Source organism: Gracilinanus agilis, chromosome 1 (genome assembly GCF_016433145.1).
Source record: "Gracilinanus agilis isolate LMUSP501 chromosome 1, AgileGrace, whole genome shotgun sequence".
Taxonomy (NCBI): Eukaryota; Metazoa; Chordata; class Mammalia; order Didelphimorphia; family Didelphidae; genus Gracilinanus; species Gracilinanus agilis.
This window is the reverse complement of record NC_058130.1, coordinates 614,121,632-614,143,018: the sequence shown is the minus strand read 5'-3', so window position 1 is coordinate 614,143,018 and position 21,387 is coordinate 614,121,632. Positions and strand designations below refer to the sequence as shown.

Below are 21,387 nucleotides of genomic sequence, written 5' to 3'. Positions count from 1 at the left end.
CTTCCTTCCTTCCTTCCTTCCTTCCTTCCTTCCTTCCTTCCTTCCTTCCTTCCTTCCTTCCTTCCTTCCTTCCTTCCTTCCTTCCTTTCTTCTTTCCTTTCTTCTTTCTTTCTTTCTTTCTTTCTTCCTTTCTTTTTTTCCTTCTTATATATTTATACATATACATAAATAAATAATAGGGATTTCATTCTTTGAACTTGGGTTCCTCAGCACCTAACTCAGCTCCTGGATTATAGCAGAGATTTAATTTTTTGAATTTATATATACAGATGTCTCCCTACTACTGTAACCCCTATTTTCATGTGGAAAAAAAAGGTTAAGTCTTCCTTCTGGCTTAATTAGAATCTCTGGGAGGCCATGACTCCATCACCTTTAATACTGATCCAGCCCATTAGCCCACATCCATGCACTCAGAGTTTGAAATAAATGTTCCAAAAATGAATTATTTTTTTAAAAGATCGTTATGGTAAATAAAAATTTCATAATAATGGCAAGGATGATTCATAGTTTTATTGGACTTCTAATACCCTTTCTACCATCAGACCTTTCACTGATCTCACCCTGAGAAAGCAGGAAATTTTTTTAAAAATTAAAGGCAGATTAAAATATTTCCACAGATTTACTAAAAACAACCAGAACAAAAACAGTCTGTAGGAAAGCAAAAGTAGATATATTCTATCATATTGGTTGGCATTTTCATTTCTCACAGGATCCATGAATTAATTGGTTGGTTCCATGGAAAGAGTACTGGATTTGAGCTCTGAGGATCTGTGTTTGAATCCTTGTTTTGTCAGCTTAGTGAGCATGACTAAAATTCTAAATGTCTCTTGGTCTCAGTTTGCCTACCTATAAAATTAAGAAAATGGACTAGATGACCTCTATGGTCTCTTCTAGCTCTAATTCTATGACTTTATAATGAAACTAGAATTTCAAAAATAATTTGAAAACAATCCTATGTACGGATATGGAATATTAGATAACCAAAATATTATTACTATGACCAGTGCTACTATCATTAATAACAACAACATTTATTCTTTATAGAGCATTTCAAGGTTTGAAAAATGCTTTACAAAAATCTAATTTGAGAGTACTTTAAGGTTTACTTTAATAGTGCAAGTATTACTAATGCCATTTTACAGATTAGGAAACTGAGGCTTAGTTTAGTTGACTTGCCCAGGACTCTGTCACTAGGTGGCAGATCTGAGATTTAAACCTAGAAAACAGAACATAATTCTGGTTTTGCCTTCAGGGGGCAGTGACTCCTTATATAACTAAAGCAATTTTAAGAGTAAATAAAGAATCAGCCATAAAACAATCTGTGGAAGGGTTGTGATTTACCATCGCTGTTTTCTTGAGGTGTGCTGTCCACCACTTGCCATCCTCCAAAACCAACAGGAAGATCGGGTCTGCTCATCCAGGCCTCATTCCAGCAATGATAGTTCCTTTAAAAAGAACATAGAAAAAAAGTAAACTTTCCATTATGCTCAGTTCTTACAAAATAATACAAGTTATGAGTATCCAATAGTATGGCTATGCTATTGAAAACTTATAGAAGTGGAGAAAACTAGGGATTACCTGCCAGCGGTATTGGAGGTTTGCTGGATGGGTCATTGGCCCATCTGAAAACATCTTGTCTGGGACTGACACCTGCTTCTCTGGGAGATTTTGTCTCCATTCTAGTATTAGCGTTAAGGTCATTTATAGATTCTAAACTTTGGATTATATAGTTTGGTTTTTATATTTTTTATTATTATATATTATTGATATATAATATTATATTATCATATAGTTTGGTTTTTATATTGCTTATTGAAAGTTCAATTCAAATTACATTCAATTCAAAATACATTTAATTAAGCACTTAGTATGTGTAAGACACTAGAAATATAATGACAAAACCATTAGTTCCTCCATCAAGAGAGCTTGAATTCTCCTGGGGGCATGTAAGATGTGATGGAATGCTACTACAAAGTACATACAAAATAACAAGTGTAATTTGAAAAAGGAGAGTTTTATCAGTTGAGCTGCATATATGTGTGGTTGGCGTGGAGAACAGAGGTTATATGGATGGGAAATACATGCCTCTGGATTCTTTTATATATAACTTTGACTCAAAACTACCGGGTACCATGGAAACTCGACATTTAAGCCCATCTGGTAAGGATGGTTTTTCCACCATTCTCTAGCCAATCTCCCCTGCTGATTCTGAGGCAACCTTCCATCACTGGTTCCTCTTTCCATTTCCCTTTCCCTCTCTGAGCTCAGCTGAGCTTTGATTTATAAAAAGCATGGTTCTTCATAACGATTGTTACAGCGATAATCCATCTGGTGCTTATGGTCCTAGGCCATTGCTATGGAAATCACTTTGGATTCACTATAATTCTATATAAATCATTATAAATTCACACTTAGGGCTAAATCAAGAAGGAAATATTATAGAGTAAGAATGGACCTTCACATAATTCCCAAAAGGGAAGTATCCAATCTGCAGTCTTAGAGACATGTATAGCTCTTCAGAGTTTTGTGTATACTTCTTAAAGTAATAATGGATGGGGAAAGGATGTGCCATTATGAATCACTGTTGCTATGACTAAAAGTATACTATGTCCTTGGAAAGAACTAAAATGATATAATAGCAGAGACATTCTTAAGGACTCTTTAGCTAAACAGAAACTGAATCAATAATGTGATAGATATACATGTGTATGAGTGTTCACATAATATGTGTTTATATGTCATTTGTATTTGTATAAATGTAGCATTCGTATGGCCACACTGAATCCTGACATTGCCAAGAAGATTAGGACACATAGAGATGGATGGAAAAAGATCTTCCATTATCCCCTTCTTTCATCGTTCAGGAAACTTAGGCTGCCCATAGAGCCCAGTGGAGGGCCTGATTTTGAAAGATAAGTTCTTCTTTTCTGATACTTTGGCTTTGTGGAAAGATGGAAGAAGAAGGCAGAGAGAACCATGGGGAAGCCTCAGAAGGGACAAATTAGGTGACGTCACAATGGAAATGGGAGAAGGACTGAAAAGCTATCCAGATGGCAGATTCATCTTGATACCACCACGATGATGATTATCCATTTTCCTTCTCTTACTTTGCTTTTTCTCTTCTTAGAGGGTGTGATCCTGGAGTTTCCTGGGAGGAGGTTTATATCTGTTTCAGAAATGTTTATTTCCCTTTATTTAGACAAAGATAGCTAAGTGGTACAGTGAACAAAGCATTGCACCCAGGGTCAGGAAGACCTCAGTCCAAATCCAATCTTAGACATTTATTAGCTATGCAATCCTGGACAAATTACTTAGCTTCTGTCTGTTTAAATTTCCTTAGCTGTAAATGAGGACAATAATAATACCTGCAGCACAAGATTGTTGGGAAGGTAAATTTTGATAGTTTTTAAAGTACTTTACAGCATACAGACTTTAAAGCACTATACTAGCTATTATTATCAAATATTTTTTCTCTTAAAATAAATAATTGTGATCAATTTAAAGTAAAGTGACTTAACCAAGTCACCCTAACATCATCTCGACCAGGAGTATTCTATTATTATCAAATATTTTTTCTCTTAAGATAATAATTGTGATCATTTTAAAGTATTATGAAACTGTCTGTATTATTATTAGAATTCAGTAGAGAAGAAAGATTCAGTATCAGGAGAATCTGGGAATGGGAAGAGAAAGATTTAAAATCACATTTTTTTCCAGACTGTGATCAATGACCAGGGATTCGGGCTAGAAAAGAAAGTGAGTGATTCATTTTCACAATTTCTCTCTACTTTTATCCAGTTTATGATAAAAATGTCAAATGGCATACATCCCAGCACTGAACATTAGGATACTCCACTAGAGACTTTTCCCCAAGTTTAAACTGAATCATTAGTGACTACTGTTGGGTCTGAACATTCAATTCGGTCCAAATCTACCTAACTTTATCATCATATAATTCAGGTCTCTTAGTCTTTTCCATCAAAACACCATGAAATACTGTCAATTTTTTTGGAGGGGGAGTAAAATTTTGATAAGCTATACTTCCAGCTGTGTGACCTTGGGCAAGTCACTTGACCCCTATCGCCCACCCTTACCACTCCTGGGCTAAAGGACGGTCCCTAGCCTGGATGAAAAAGGAGGAGGGTTGGGCGTGGGGCTAGCAACCCCACCCTGTAAAAACTACATCTGCTAAAGAAACTGCAACCTAAAGTAGGGGCAGCTGGGCTAGCTCAGTGGATTGAGAGCCAGGCCTAGAGACGAAAGGTCCTAGGTTCAAATCCGGGCTCAGACACTTCCCAGCTGGGTGACCCTGAGCGACCCATTGCCTACTGGTTGTGGCCCTATGCTCCTAGATAGGAGTCCCAGGATAAAAAAAAAAAATATTTACAATAGTTGTCTGTTCCACCAATCCATCAAAAATGGATATGAGTTCAGTTCGGCATGAGCTATTCGTAATAAAACCATGATGGTTTTTTATGGTCACTGCCTCTGTTTCTAGATCTTCACTAATCATCCCTTGAATGATCCATTCTGCCATTTTTGAAGGAATTCAAATCAATTTTACAGGCCTGTAGTTTATAGACTTCATTTTCTTCTCGACTTAAAAAAACAAAAACTGGAACAACATTTTCCATTTTCCAGTCCTGCAGTATCTTTTCTTCACTATGCCAGAATGCTTTATATAGTTCACTGAAATTCTTTTTTTCCCCTTGAATACCTTGTGGCTATTGAAGATAAGTAGTGGCATTTGCTCATGAATTTCAAAGCATCAGACTAACCTTTTACTTATCATTTTACTCCCAATATGTTTATTCTTCTGCTTGTGTGTAACATTAATGTTCTACTCTGTTATTTAATCTCTGATTAACAACAACAAACAGGCCCATTTCTTTGTTTAGAGAAGCAGCAAGGACTGTGGAGAAAGCAATGGACCTGGAATCAAAGGACTTGGGTTCAAGTCTCAGTTAATTACTAGTTTGACTATCTTGAGCAATCATAGTTTCTTGGAAATTCAGTCTCCTCTTCCAAAGAACATGGATAAGAATATATCTATGCTAGCTACTTTGGGCCTATTAACTACTCTGTGAAATAAGGGTGACCTCTAAGGTGTCTTTTAGCTCCAGACCTTTGACCTTATAAATACTTGCAGTAAATCTCTTTAGAATCTCATTTTCTCCACTCTCACCCCCTGCCCCCCAAGCCCTGGTCCTCATGTATTCTTCTATGAACTATTGTATTAGCCTCTTTCCTGATCTCCTTCTGTTTCCATTACATCTTTCACATAGCTGCCAAAATAATCTTCTTGAGGTATAATGGGGAAGAGAGAGGGATATGCATTTATAAAACACCTACTATGTTCCAGACACTATGCTAAGAACTTTATACATATTATTTCATTTGATCCTTACAACAACCCTAAGAGTTATTGTGCTACTATTTCGTGCTACTAGTAAACATGCTACTCTTATCCCCATTTTACAGTTGGGGAAACTGAGGCAAACAGGTGAAGTGATATTGCCCAGGGTTAACCAGCTAGTAAGTATCTGAAGTTGGATTTGAACTTCACTTTTCCTGACTTCAGGTCCAGCATTTTATCCACTGTACCACCTTCCTACCTGTATGCCTTCTGACTCCAACTGAACTTTGTAGTCTTTTTTCTATCATTCTCCATTCATACACTCTAGAGTCCAGATCAACATGGTTACAAGCTGTTCTTAATCCTAATACACAGCCTTCTTGCTCTCTACATTTACTTCAACCATGCTTCTTTGCCTTAGAATATAAGATTCTTCAGAGCAAGATTTGTGTCTTCATTTATCCAGTTAGTACCACAGTGACTGGCTTATAGACACTTAAAAGCTCATTGATTGATTCAAGATTGAATTTAGGAGCTAAGTCTTTCCTATAGTTAAAAGACTTCTCTCTTTCCCCAAATATTTTTTAGAGCACATTGTTCAGCTCTCTCCTTATTCTCATTACCTTCTACCCGTATCATCATTCTCTACAAATAATCAACCGCCCCTCTACCTCCATCCTTGTGCTATTATGTAAGCTCCTTGAAGATCGACACTGCTCATTTTCAGCATTATAGACCCAGCACTCAGTACAATATCAAAGACTTAATAAATATTGTTGAATTGGACATTATTAACATTTCTCCCCCCATAATGACTGCTGCCTGTTTTAGATGGGAAGGAAGTTCTTAGAAGGCAAGGACCAGGTCTGTGGAATTGGATTTGTGTAAAGCCTTCTACAGCCCTACATAAAACAGGGGACTGATATAGTAAGCCTCAGTTAATTGGAATGTTCCACAAGTAATTCAACTCTTCCACGATTCAGGATCTTATATTTTGTATAGTCCTTATTCTAGCCATCAGTTATTACCATGATAGTTTTAAGTTTATAGATGTAGAAAAGTGATGTCAATCTCAAATAGGGTTACTAAACCATACATAAAAATCAGTTCCAGTCACATATTGACTTTGAAAACTACACATTAACATTATCTATGTTCTATTGTATGCTTATTTATTTTGTAAAATATTTCCCAATTACATTTTAATCTGGTTCTGAGGAGGTCAATGAAGCTTAATTAGGCAAGATATGCTGTACTCAGGATAAATCCTCAATGTTTTGGGTCATGGGATCATGGATTTAGAACTGGGAGGAATCTTCGAGATCATCTAATCAAAGCCTTTCATTTTTCAGGTGAGGAAACTGGGATCCCCAGAGGTGGGATCTTGCCAGCGATCACCGAGATAGAATGTGGCAGAGCTGGAATTCAAATCGATTAATTTTTGTCTCTTTAAACAAATGCCTTCTCTAAGTGTGTTTCTTTGTTGCCTCTTTCTGATAATAGCAAGATTAAAAAAAATCCCAGTTAATTTAGAGTTCTGATAAATTGAGAAGTTAAAAAAAAAAAACCAAACCTATGAAATGTTTCCGGTAAGAATTAGTAAAGGATACTGTTTCCTTTATTTTATTTCCTACCCCTCTGAAAAGGCAGGGAGGGCAGGCAATGTTTAGTGCTGATTTTCAAAGCACTGCTGTATCATTGTGGAATGCTAATACCTTGGCTGTGTTGATGCTAGAAACTCTTCCGAGTTTCTGCAGTGGCTCTTCACCAATGGCAAATGGCCAGGAGCGCATTTTTATTTCTCCTTAGGCAAACAGCACCTTGAACAGCCAGCCAGCTAGCTCCTAATGTGATGCTGGTGCATTGGTTTTGCAGCGCTCAGAAGCAAGGAGCCAGCTCTAAAAAGTTCCCTGTCCCTAACATCTGGCTGAGGTCATTTCCACAATCGCTGGCGGCCACGGGGAGGCGGAGAGTCGGCCCCAGAATATTCTCCACCCACCCAAGGTCAGCGTTAGAGGCTAGTACTGTATGTTCAAGGTAATAAAGTGGTTAATTAAAGCAATGAGGGCTTTAATGCCTTCACTTGGCTGGCTGCTTAAGCACACCACAGGGTCATCTCATTTACAATCTGTCCAGAAAGTTTCAAAGAGAAATAGTTCTTAAAAGCAAAGAAAGAGAGATGGGCTTGTAACTTTGTTTCTACAGTTTTATTAGGGCCCAAGGGAGAACACAAATAAGAAGAGAAAAGCCCTGGAGGAGCCGGCTTGGAACAGTTTCAAGAGTAAACCAAGTGTTTGAATTCCTTTATTGCAAAAATGGCAGGAGGCGGAAAGAGAGGCAGTCCTTTACCTGGGAGATAATTTGCATTCCGGTGGCAGATAGAATAGAACCACCTCCCCTGTTCTGCTGATGTGCACCTAATGCAGGCAATCGTATTAGCAATAAGGAAATACATCGCGTTCCAGCATTCTTAAATTCTGACCATTCTATTCACAATAGGTTAAAAACACACACACACACACACACACACACACACACACACACACAACGGGAAATAGAAAGAAATCAGTGAGCTCTGAGGCTTGTCTAACAAGACATTTCAAAGTGGAAATGAAAGCCTGGATGGAGGAAAAACTTGTCAGTTAGGAAAGTTAATGAAGCAAGATGACAGAAAAGGAATTATTCAGAGAAAGGGAGGCATGTCAGTGGAATCTTTTATGTGGCTGAGTGAGAGCCCTGTGCCCTGCTTTGTTCTCAGAGATGTTGTTGTTTCCTCTTAGGGGCTGGGGAGGAGGTTAGAAGCAGGAAGCCTTGGTGTTCTCCAGGGACAGGTGAGTCAATGGGGTTTGCCAGAGGCCTAGCTAGGTATGTGCCAACCTGAGTTCTGCAGAGTCTGTGTCCTACTAGGCCCTTTATTTCTCTGATGTTGGGAGCTTACTGAAGAATTCTCCAAGGAAGCAATCAGAAATAGCCTAACTTTTGCAGTAGGGCTGTGAGAGAGATGAATGGAGGTTGTCAAGGAAAATCTAATATAGAAAAGGATGGGATTGCAGGAAACAATCACCAAACAAACAAATGAAAAAGAGGAAGATGCTTGGAATATTTGCACCGCTCTCATTCCTGCCTAGCTAAGTGACTGATCAGTCAAGATAAGAGGAAAATCTGCAGAAGAGCAGCCATACCAGCTATGCATTTTACCAAAGAAAATGTAGGTATAAAACACAGGTTCTCTCCTTTCCTGGCTTCTAGTCTCTTTCTGTTTTCCTGTTTCCATTATTCTGTCTTCCAGGAAAGCTTGAAGCATTTGGAATGAAACTCTTCTAGTTAATGGAGAGGATGCTGACTCAATGATGTTAAACCATACTTATCTTTATAAGGGTTGAAGTTGTCTGGGGAACTTTTTCTCCACCGTAATGTAAAAATTCTAGTTTTGGTTGGAGAAATGAGTTATATGTTCTCTCTCTCTGTCTCTCTGTCTCTCTATCTCTCTCTCTTGTACATATATATACATATCTATCTATTATATACATATCTATCTATTATCTATAATTTCTATCATCTATCTATGTATTGATCGTTTGATCTATCTAGAACTTAGCTTAGTGCACTGTCCGGCTTAATAAATGTTTGTTGGCTGTCTAAAACACATTGATATTGGAAATATTAGGGATGGGCAAATTATTTCTAAGTAATTTTTTGTGGTATGTCCTAAAATATTAAAAAACTGAATTTTCTTATATTATATATAAAATAAAATACCTCCTTTCTTTATATTATATATTACTTTATATATAACATATTATATAGAATTTCTTTATATTACATATAAAATAAAATACCATACCTTTCCATTTACAGTTTTCTATAAAATAGGTTCCCAAGCTTCATATATGTGTGTTTACATACACATATACAAATATAGATATATAATAGGAGCACACATATATGTGTGTGTATGTATATATATATATGTATATATAAACTACAATTTTCTATTCTTTCTAAGAAGATTCTTTAGTTAAGTCCCTAGTCATAGTTCCTATGAAAATGTCTTTAGGAAAGTTTCTGGCTTTTTATTCTTAAGAATAGTCAACCTTCAAGGCATCTGGGTAGCTCAGGATTGAGAGTCAGGCCTAGAGAGGAGATGTCTGAAATTCACATGTGGCCTCAGGCACTTCCCAGCTGTGTGACCCTAGGCAAGTCACTTAACCTCCATTACCTAGCTCTTATGACTCTTCTACCTTGGAACCAATGCATAGTATTAATTCTAAGATGGAAGGTAAAGGTTTAAAAAGAAAAAGAATAATCTTTTAAAAAATCAACTTTTGATATGCAAGGGCTAATGTTCTAGTTTCTTATTATCCCCACTAGCCCTACTCCTTGGCATCAAGGGGAGGCTGGCATCTTAACAATTGTTCCAATAGAATACAAATTCTGGCACTACCAATGCAGAAAGACATTGAGATGTGTGAATGTATGCAAAATGAGGATAACATTAAGTAAGGAGAAAGTAATCTCCAGGTAGGTCACCAGCTAATGAGTTATTTTGGCCATCCCAGCTCAAGAAAAGCAGGGCTTTTTAATTTAGGGATGATAGATCCCCTAAAGGGCTTGTGGATAGATTGCAGTAGGTACAGAATTTTTGTTTTTTATATTTTGATAACCACATTTCTATGTAATGCCATGAATTTTATTTTGTGCACTTAAAAGTATTTTTTGAGGAGTCAATAAGTTTCATCAGATTGCCAAAGGGGTCCATAATGCACACAAAAAGGTAAGTATTCTTTCACTAAGGTGTGGAAGGACTATGAACTGTTGTAGTGGAGAGATTATACACACTAATGAAACGAAAGCTCTTTTAACGTGAAAATAATGTCAATTGATCCTTGATTCCTATCCTCTCTCATTCCCCTTCTGTCTGCCTTAATTTGTTAGCAGAGGTAGCAAGGATAGAGATGGGAACAGAGAATTCATTTCTTCAGGGCTATTCCACATTAATAGGTGAAGAAGCAGTTTGGCAGGAGTGGTTCAGATAAGGTTTGGGGATTACCTGCAGATTTCAGGCATCTGTGTTGACCTTTCCTCTCATTGCCAGGCAAAATCAAGAGTTTAGCAGTGCTTGGGGGGGTATTAATAAAGGCCTTTTTAAAAAAAACATTCATTATTTCTATTCATTTCTCTCTGTGGCAAGGAAGCTAAGGAAAACAGGAGTTAAGAAAGGCTAGTGCTCTATTACCCAGCTCGGTACACAACAAAAGACTATCCCAGACTGCTAGTAAACACATTTATGCCTATAGTTCTGAAAACACATCAGAGCTTGCTCTCTTTGCCCCTTTTCAGAGAGCTTTTCTCACTTGAAAAATGACAAAACATATCAATAAATTCCTGAGCCCACATCCTGTAGGGTAGGATTTTTCAATACTTTCTGCAATAAAGTATTTTAATGTTTGTACATATTTATTATCTAGAAGATTTTTTTAAAAAGCAAAGCAACAGGTACAATAAGTCTCTGAATGTATATTATACATTGAATAGCCTTTCATGAGTATGATATTCCAAATCTGATAACATACTCATGTCTATGTGTATACATGTATGCGTATGACCCACTTTTTAAGTAATAGTTTATTTTTTCCTCATTTACATGTAAAAGCAATTTTAACCCCTTTAAAATTTTATATATAAATATAATATATAACACATGTATATATAATACAATATAATATACATAATACATAATCATAAAACATATAAACAAATTCTATGTCTCCCTTTCCCGTCACAGATAGCAAGCAATCTGATATAGGTTTTACACGGGCAATAATGTAAAACATTTTTCCATATTAGTCATTTTATGGAAGAGAACCATGACCCATTTTTGATTTATATTGATGATGTGACCCTGAGAAAATCATTAACCTCTTAGTGCCCTTAGACAACTCTTAAGGCCATAGCTTGTGTTTATCTACATTAGCAGAAGGAGTTTACTCACTGGGTTTTCCCTAGATCAATGAAATTACAGTTCTAGTCAGCAAGGAAACTCCCTTACATGGGCCAATACCTTCTTTACAATTTATAATCTAAGAAAGCTACCCAAATTCTTTTAACATGAAAATAATATCTCAAGATAAGCATCTTGCCCAAGGTCACACAACCAGTATGGTCAAAGGCAGGAGTTGAACCCAAGTTTTCCTGGCTTTGAGGTCCTCTTCATGTTATTTATTATACCATGCTGCCATGTGTATAAAATGTATAAATAAACATACACACCACACATGTATGTATATATTTACATGCACATGTGTATTGTGTATGTATATATGTATGTGCATGTGCATATATGTATGTATGCGTATATATATACATATATATATATATATATATATATATATATATATATATATAGAGAGAGAGAGAGAGAGAGAGAGAGAGAGAGAGAGAGAGAGAGAGAGAAACTATGATTGGAATCCCTAATGAAGGAAACTCCATCTGTCAATGCAGATGGATGCCTGATCTTCAGGTCCTGAGAACTTCTGGCATGGAAACTTCTTCCACCAGTGTTATATAGCATCAGCATCAATGATCATCCACTTTGGGTAAGACATTGGACCAGGTTTGTGGATAGGGGAAGATAGATGCTGCATGCCAATATGCTTCCTTTGAGAGAAATATTATCTTGTCTGTTGGAGGTAATATGACATAATGGAAAGAACCCTGGTCCTTTATAAGGTAAAGACCCTGGTTCAAATTCTGGGTTTCTCACTTACTAGCTCCATAGTGTTGGGCAAGTCAAAACCTCTCTAAGGCTCCATCTCCTCATCTATAAAATGATAATAATGATTATGCTACCTTGTCTTATGAGAGTGGAGCTGCTGTGAGGATTCAATGAAATAATGTCTGTGGAGTATTTTGTAACTGTCCTAAAGCCCTCTATAAATGTGAGTTATTAATATCATTCTACCTAAGCACTTCTTGTGTTGACAAAATCAATTCTCTCTATTTACTCTGCATGTGGAAGAAATCCTTTGAAAATCAAGTAACTAACCACCTCCCTTGCCCCAGATATGATTTGAGAGAGAACAAGCCTCAGATCCAGCTGGAAGAAGGAGAAGCCTATTCCTAGGATGGAAAGTGTTTATTCTTAGCCTGGGATGTGATAGAGGGAGGAGCTGAGTAAGAATCTAACACGGGGGACCTGGACAGCTTCCCAGCTCCTCCCAAAGCACATCTTCAAAGTGTGACTCACCATTTTAAAAGAGTATCCTCAGACATATTCAAAATATAAACTCATTCTGAAAATCATATAAGAATGATCTTCAGATGATCTCCCACTTAGCTTTAATCACGAATCTGCTCCCCTGAGTGGTAATAATCAGGAGTTGGTCTTGTGCCTCCAAAGACTTCCTTTTTTGTTTATTTAGTCCCACTTGTCAAGTATTTATTCTTTCACACGGTATTGTCATCATCTGTAAGTCCCCCAATAGACAATTTATTAAGTGCCTATTATGTGTGAGGCACTGTGCTAAGTGCTGGGGCTGTAAAGAAAGCTAAAAGACAGTCCCGGATTTAAGGATCTCCCTCCTCTTTCAGGTAAGAAGAATGATGGCAATTGTGTTTGGAAGGAAAAGTCTCTTCCCAGCCACTTTTATAACTCTAATAAGTTTCACCACCTGCTTTTATCTAGTTTCTATTCTATGATGTCCTTTATGAAACGAGGTGACCAAAATCGAGTTATTCCAAGAGGAGGTCAAACCATTAATTTATTTCATGCCATCTAAGCATGTTCCTGATTCTTTTCTCCCCTGGATACTCTAATGTGCCCATTCACTCTTTTGACTGTGGTTGAACTCTAAGCAAGCATCTTCATTAAACTGTCTGCAGTGATTCATAGATACCTTCCCCCAGAGGTTACAGATAATTCAGAAACCATCAGCACACCAGGGACAGATTGCTGAAACTGGTTCTCTCAGTGTTTGTTACCTTGTACTTGTCTACACTGAATTTCATTTGATACCATGAGGTCCAATAACTCGGGTCAGGCATGTCCTGTAGAGATTCCACTACTTTTCTCTCCTCCTGACTGGTCGAAATATTTGCTCTCTCAGTCATTCATTTATAATGTGATGACAGTGGGCAAAGAACCCTTCTACATTAAATGCAAAGGTTGGAAAACCCCATTAAGGAGGTAACTGTGTGCTGAGGGAGAACAGGAAAACAGTCCCAAAGAGGCCATGCGAACACCTCACAATAAAAGTATTAATAATAACGACAGTGATAACAGCTTACCTTTAGATAACATTTTAAGTACTTGCAAAGTGCTCAATATATTTCATCTCATTTGATCCTCACAACAACTTTGTAAGGCAAATGATAATAGCTATTGTCCCCATTTTGTAGAGGATCCAGCAAGGGCATAGAGAGATTAAGTCACTTGCCCAGTGTCACTTAGCTAGTGCTTAAGAAAGGATTTGAATCCAGGTTTTCCTGACACCCAGGCCACTATGACCCCTGTGTGCTGCCTCTTCCTTATCAAGATACATAGAATCAGGGCTTGATGATCTGTTCTAAATGAGAGGAGAGAAGAATTGAAGAAGTGGAAGCTCTATATGCCTCTGTTTCTTGTTTTGTAAAATTGGAAGCAATAATTTATAGAACATTACCTACTTCACAGGGTTGTTGTGAGAAAAATGCATAAGTTTTGTTTGTTTGTCCAGACTTGTGATTTCATTGAGGACACTCTCACTACTAAGAACACATTAATAGATCTGTACCTCATCACCAAGAACAATTAGTAGTTCTGTACCCCACAGCATTAGAAGGGAACCGAAATAAGTGACTTGCTTCATATCAAACAAGGTATGTGAAGGGGCAGAATCTGAACTCAGGTCTTTTTAACTCCAACACTAGACTCCTATCTATTATTGTTGTTTTGGTTGTGTCCAAATCTAAGTGACCTCACTTGGGGTTTTCTAGGTGAAGATACTGGAGTAGTTTGTCATTTCCTTTTCCAGCTCATTTCATTGATGGAGAAACTGAGGCAAGCAAGGTGAAATGACTTGCCTAAGGTCACATAGCTCATAAGAGTCTGAGGCCAGATTTGTACTCCTGAAGATGAGTCTCCCTGATTCCAAGCTTAGTGCTCTAACCACTGTACCACCTAGCTGCCACCCTGTCTACTATAACGTTTAAGCTATTTTGGGTAATATAAAGTAACAGAGAGAAACACTTCAGAGTCAGGAAGACCCGGGTTGTAGTCATGCCTCTAATACATACTGACTGTAGTGACCTTAGTGACCTCTTTAAGACCATCATTTGCAGAGAAGCGACTGACCTGCACTGAAAGAAGGAGTTTCCTTATTCAGGAGTTTCCTGCATGAGTGAAACCACAGGTTTAAGTTTAGTACCAGTTCTATGAAGCAAGAGATCATCAAAAATAAGTTTTATTTGATTTATAATCAGAGAACAAACACATGCGTGCTCATGTATGCTTCTATCCCCACTGTGCCTAGCCCCTGCTCCACTTCTCGTTTGGTCTCTTATCCACTGGAGAAGCAGACACAGTGGAGGACTGCTACCTGCTGGTGCAAATAAATACCTTACAGACTGCAAGTGATGATGGGAGATAGATCAAAGGAGAGACAAGAGCCAGATGGATTCGATCCAGAAAGGGTTCATGGAAGAGGACAACCTGAAGAATTGCTTTGAAGGAGTGAGGGGAAACAGGGTGAAAGAACAGAGGGCAGTGAGACATTTCATATGGAGGGAGTGATATACACAAAAGCACAAAGTTAAGAGTGATCAAATCAGGTAAGGGAAGAAATTTATTTGATTGGAGTTTGTAGAGGGAAATACAGTGATGGCAGACGAGGGGTATAAAGTGAGAGGAAGCATTCACTGTAGGCAAATATTTCTGCTGATCATAGATCCCTTTTCAGTTTAGGCCAATCTCAGTGACACTTTCCAGTAGCAGACAATGTAAGATGGAGAGTGATTACTAGTGTGGAGTGAACGGGAGTTTTGTTCCAGGATGTCAACATCAAGTAGGGGCATGCTTCTTCTCTGTGTCAGTTCTCTGCCCTGCTGTCCCTATTCCTGAAGATCCTTTATCAGCCTCATGCCAGAAGATGCCATACCTGAGATTCCTATCTATTTCTTGGAACCCTTTCCCCCCTATTTTTATATCTGCTACTTCTTTTTTCCCCTATTCAGTCCCTTTCCTCCTAGTACCAGCCTCTCTTATCTTTCAGGGTAATTGCACCAGAGTCACTTTTTTTCTCTACAACTAAATTTGCCCTGAATGCCAAAATTCCTAGTTGTGGCTCTGGCTATAAGAAACTAAAGTTGGCGTACTCTCTACTTAGCATTCCACAATACCACACAATGCAGTTAATGGACCCTAGTAGCTCTCTCGTCTTGCCTCCTCTCTAGTTCTTACAGTCCCCTTCCTGATATGTATCTAGTAATGCAGTCATGCACATAGAAAGACTGGACTACTTCCAGACCTTGCTGACCTCCTGATTTAGTTCAGAGCAGTCCCATGGATAAACATGAATTTGTAGATAGGGTCAGAGGAGAAGGGGCATCAGTATCCCTAAGCCCATATTTACACAATAGCCTTCTCTTTCAGTTAAGTAAATTATGATGATATTCAGGTTCTGTTGAAGTTGTTTCAGAAAATCTATACCTCCTGAGATGCTCCAATTTCTCTTGGGAAACTAAGACAGGGTGGAAATAGGAAAAAAAAAAGTTCTTCTGGACAGTAACCCTGAACTCAAAACTGCCTTCGGTCTAGATGTTGCCAGGGAGTCATCTCTACATCCCTCATTAGATGGGAATGGGCCTCCTCTGGGGGTCTGTGACTCCTCTGAAGTAACTTCTAAAAGTCACCTGGAGTTTGACAAAAATCAAGTTTGTACAAAGATTAGGGGATCAAGTGACTTTCGGGTTGAGGTTTACAGAGGGATTGGATGCAGAAGGATTGAGGGTTGCACAAAGCTCAAAGTATCACCCCTCTAACTTTCCCTGTCAAACAAGTTGAAACTCCCTGACATTAAATCTGAGAATCATCAGGACAGATTTGAACTCATAGATTCTAATGTCATTTTATGATCCATATCTGTGGTTCTGGGTACAATGAAGGGAGCGGGGTAAAACTTTGGGGCAAATTACAAAATATAATTTGCAAATGTGTATGTGGAGCAAACAAAAATTATTTGGATTTAAAAGTGAAAAGTGGATCTCGAACTCACTAATGTCATTATTCCCCATTATGATGTGAATCTCAGGCTCTCAATGCCCACCCATTCTAAGTAACTCTTGTCCTTTGGACTCTAATTAACATAGAAATAATAATAGTAATAGTAATAACATAGTAACAATAATCATCATTTAGTTGTTTTTCAGTCATGTACCACTCTGAGATTTTCTTGGCAAGATACTTTTCCTTCTCCAGCTCACTTGAGAGATGAAGAAACTGAGGCAAACAAGTGAGTGCCTTGTCTGGGGCTGTATTTGAACTCAGGTCTTCCTGACTTCTTGTGCTTTATTCATATAACTGCTTTAGTAAACCAGAGGAGAGTCCACGAGAAGTGTGAAGTTCTCTTTTTTGGTTCTCTTGTCATTGCATGGGCACTAAATGAACACCCTCATTGTCTTTGGTTATCTCTCACTCTACTTTAGTGACAAGCTTATCTATTTGTCCCAGTCATATTTGTCTCTGCTGACATCTATTACTCTGTTTTGTGTAACTCTTTGTGTGCAATGTATTGTGCAGGTGGATTAGATCTGCCACACCTCTCTCCATTGCCCAATGGTTGATCTTTAACTAGTGTTATGCAGAAATGGTCATATTCATTGACTTGTATCCATACAGCATCACCAGAAGAATATTGATGTTAATGAAATATACCTTTGTTTCAGGGAGTAATTTGTGGTCTCGTTTCCCCCAAAGCAATTCATCTCTTCCTTTTTTTCTAAAACATCCATTTGTAGGGTCTGTCCAAGATAACATGTTGAAATGATGGCCACACTCTGAAGCTTGCCACCATTTGTCTGCAAATTAGGATCAGAGCTGTGGCCTATTTTGTTTTAATACACTCAGTGTTTCCTCTGTGGATAGTTAGACTGAGCTCTTTTGACTGATTATGGATGCCATTGGGAAGATTCTACAATTCTCCAAAAATTAATGTTATCAGTATAATGTTGTGTTGAGGTGGAAGAGATCTAGGTAATTTGACAAAAGAGGAGTTATGCTATTTGTCCAAATATCATCACTGACAAAGCCATGACCTCACAGAGCCTTGCTCTTCTGTCTTCCAATCTCTTTTGTTTCTTTCCCAGACTGGGCTGCAATGCTTGGTAACCTTTTAAAAAAAAATTTCTAACAGGTGATAGAGTCTGAGCAGCAGAACAAAATAGGCATTTCTAGTTTATCTATCTCACTTTATTGGTAGCTGGTTGGTGGAGTGGATAGAGTGTTGGGCCTAGAATCACAAACACTCATCTTCCTGAGTTCAAATCTGGCATCAGACACTTACTAGCTTTGTGACCCTGGGTAAGTCACTTAACTCTACTTCATTTTCCTCATCTATAAAATGAGCTGGAGAAGGAAACAGAAAACTATTCTAGTATCTTTGCCAAGAAAATCCCAAATGCAGTCACAACTGAATAATAGTATCTTAATCACAGAAGAAATACCCAAGACACTATGGGGAATGGGAAGGACCTTCTATTAAAGGGAGGATTAGAAGGAAGCTAGGGAGGCAAGGAGATGTAGGTGAGGAAGGAGAATATTCCAGACATGGAGGGACAGGTCAGAGAGATAGAGTCCTGTGGATGAGGAACAGCAAGGAGATATGTGAGACTAGATTTTAAGATTGTGTGGAGAAGGGGACAGCTGGGTAGCTCAGTGGATTGAGATTCAGGCCTAGGTTCAGAGAGACAGGAGATCCTAGGTTCAAATCTGGCCTCAGACACCTCTAGCTGTGTGACCCTGGGTAAGTCACTTAGCCCCCATTGCCTAGCCCTTAGCACTCTTCTGCCTTGGAGCCAATACACAGTATTGACCCCAAGACGGAAGGTAAGAGTTTAAAAAAAAAAAAGAAAGAAAAGAAAAAAAAAACAGCAAAAGAGAAAAGGAAGGAATGATCAGAAAAATAGAAGAACCAATTAATAGCTCTGACTTGAAAACCTCGAGAGGAGACAGTATTCAGGATAAAAAGGGCACTCAACAATTGTAGTTGTCTTCTTTAACACCCCACTTAGCGTTCCCCTACTGACCACGTACAAGATCTCTAAGGAATAAGTGACGAATGGAGGTGGGCCTGGGAGTTCCTTTGGAGAGATATACAGGTCAGCATGAAAGCAGACTAGGGATACTGAGACCTGAAAAATTTGAGAAGTTTATCTCCTAAATCTCCCCTACCACAAACCTAGTAGGGTTCTTGCCTTTCTCTTCTACCTGCCCCAAATTTACAGTAGAACCCCCTTACTGAGTTAGAAATAAAGGCAAAGACATAATCTCCAGAAGGCCATTATGAAAATTCATATTGTCCTTACTTTAATCTATTAGCATACATATTTCATTAGTTAGTTGAAGACATGGAGTAGGGGAAAAGGGAGGAGTGGGGAGACTATTAAGTAGGAAAGTTTTAATATGAGAGATAGCCTGGGAGCAATGACGCAACAATCCTGGGAGTTTGAGAGAGAGAGAGGTGAAGCATTGGTAGGGCATGGCAAGCTAGGAGGGCAGCTTTATAGGACATTAGAGAGCCAGTGAGGAGTAGGGGAAGAAGCAAGAACCATCTAAGGTGGAGAATAGTGTCCCTCCCTGTGTTTTATATTAGAAAGAGTTCTGGGTTTAGATTCGGGGGTCCTGTGTCTGCCATTTAACACATGTTTGCCTTTAGGTAATATATCAAACTTTTCTGAAATTCACATTTAAAATTAAGAAGCTGAATTAGAAATCAGAGTTCTTACTCTGGGGTCTATGAGGTTATTTTAAAATATTTTTGTTAACTCTCTTTCAATATAATGGTTTCTTTAATCTTTTATTTATGTGTTTACAAATATGATTCTGAGAAGGGAACTTATGGCTTTGCCACACTGACAAAGGGGCCCCCTGGTTCCCCAAAGGAAAAAGATTAAGAACCCTTGGACTACATGATCTCCAAGGTTCCTTTCAGTTCTATGTTCTATATTGAAATTCCTAACTTGGGCACTTGAGAAAGAGAAAAAATGATGGAATATAGATGTTTTCTGAGGATACTGTACAATGTGTTTTATATAGATACATATATATATGAAACATGGAAGAAGACGAATAAAGTGGAATAACTAGAAGTCATGGACTGTTGCAGTAAAGTTACAGAGTGCCAAATGCCTAAAATCCTTCAATTTACCACTTTATCAAGTCATGGCGGGCCCTTATAGCAACTACTTTGGTCTGTTTTGGTCCCATCCAACACATTCAGAGACTTTACACTGCAAATCTCTCTTTAAAGTGTTTCTTAAATTGTCACTCCATTTGCTGAGGTCAGATTCACTTCTTTCTGTACAGCCCCTCAGCTTCGCTCCTCCTCAGCTTACTGTAGCCCTTAAAATGAACCCAGCTATGTTTTATTCATAGTAATGCTCTGCAGCTAGTTCAGTGATTCCCTTCTTTCTACATTGCCAAATGAGCGCTCCCTGATTCTGGGAGTTAATGCTGCTCCGGCAACCATTTGAGTTGTCTATAACAAAAAAGAAAATGGAGCACTTCTCAACGTTAATTCCTCCTCAGACAAGCTCTGCCTTCTTATCACCCCCATCTGGATGTCTTCACAATGGTGGTTTACCTTTATTGCTCACAGAGTATAACCTTAAGAGTAAAGATGTTACTTGCTTGGAAATCCCTTTTCTGTTCAATGCCTGGTAACAGCTAAAATTATGCCCCATTTTCCCCTTGTAAGTGTTGTTGTAAATAACCTTTCGGTTGGGACACCTGGGAAATTATCATTGCTCTCCCCCCTCTTCTGACTTGTATCAGACTGAGAGGTCAGAAGGAACAATATTTCTCCGGTTTCTTAATGAACTAATCTATAGAGTCTGATGTTGAATGGATTATGCAGACTCTTGTCAGCCATCTTGTTATGCGCAACGCGAGGCAGCAGAAAGATGAGGAGATGGAAAATGGTACCCCGTCCACTCTCCCCTCTCTGCTCACATTTCTAACCAATGGTGATAAATTGACAACGAGCAACAATGAGAGCAGTCCCATCTTGAGATTCAACGGACAACAAGTAAATAGAAAAGCAAATCATTATAACGATTCTTTTGCTATCATCTATGACAGAAAAGTAATAAGTCTGAGATAAGTTCATTGGAGCAAATCCAGACACCAAATCATGGTCCTTTCTTATTGTTAGGAAATGAATAATGATTGATATTAGGAATCCTGCCAGTTCAGTATCCCTCCTTACCTTTGCCTTCCAGAATCCCTAGTTTCCTTCAGGACTCAGTTCAAATACCATCTCCTGCAAATATGAAGCCTTTTTCTATCTCCCTAGCTTCTTGTTCCCCCAATGATCATTCACATGTTATATATCTGTTTTACATATATCCATATTTGAACATGTTGTTTTCTTTATCCATCCATCAATCAAAAAGCATTTATCGAACATTTATTATGAATAAGACACTATGTTAAAGACTGAGGACACAAAGAAAAGCTATAAAATAGAGAGTTTCTGTTTTCAAAAAGGGGGTAGGGAACTCTTTTTTGCTTTTTTCTTTATAGTTACAGCACCTGGCACATAGTAGGTGCTTAAATAGATGCTTGTGGATTGTTTGATCTAAAAACAAACTGAGCTAATGAGATATTATTACTCGCAATGCTGAACCGTGCTAAAAACCAAGAGAAAGAAAGAAAATCTGGGATGAGTTTCCTTATTGTAAATATGAACAATCAAATCTCTTACTTCTTAGCAAATGTACTTGAAAGTACAACTCACCACACCGAGTCCTTTGTAAGTTTGGAATTTATTTTCCCGTCT

General features: G+C 38.2%; 1 protein-coding gene across 1 annotated transcript in view; it reads right to left on the bottom strand.

Annotated features, from left to right (window-relative positions):
* Positions 1-7,811, bottom strand: part of LOC123254785 (coagulation factor XIII A chain-like) — a 55,649-nt gene extending 47,838 nt beyond the window's left edge. The window contains exons 1-3 of the mRNA XM_044683715.1: positions 7,706-7,811; positions 7,278-7,380; positions 1,342-1,445 (exon numbers count right to left, since the gene is read on the bottom strand). Of these exons, the coding sequence (XP_044539650.1) occupies positions 1,342-1,445; positions 7,278-7,380; positions 7,706-7,811 (313 nt within the window). The remainder of the gene's footprint in view (positions 1-1,341; positions 1,446-7,277; positions 7,381-7,705) is intronic.
* Between the last annotated feature and the right edge of the window lie 13,576 nt (positions 7,812-21,387).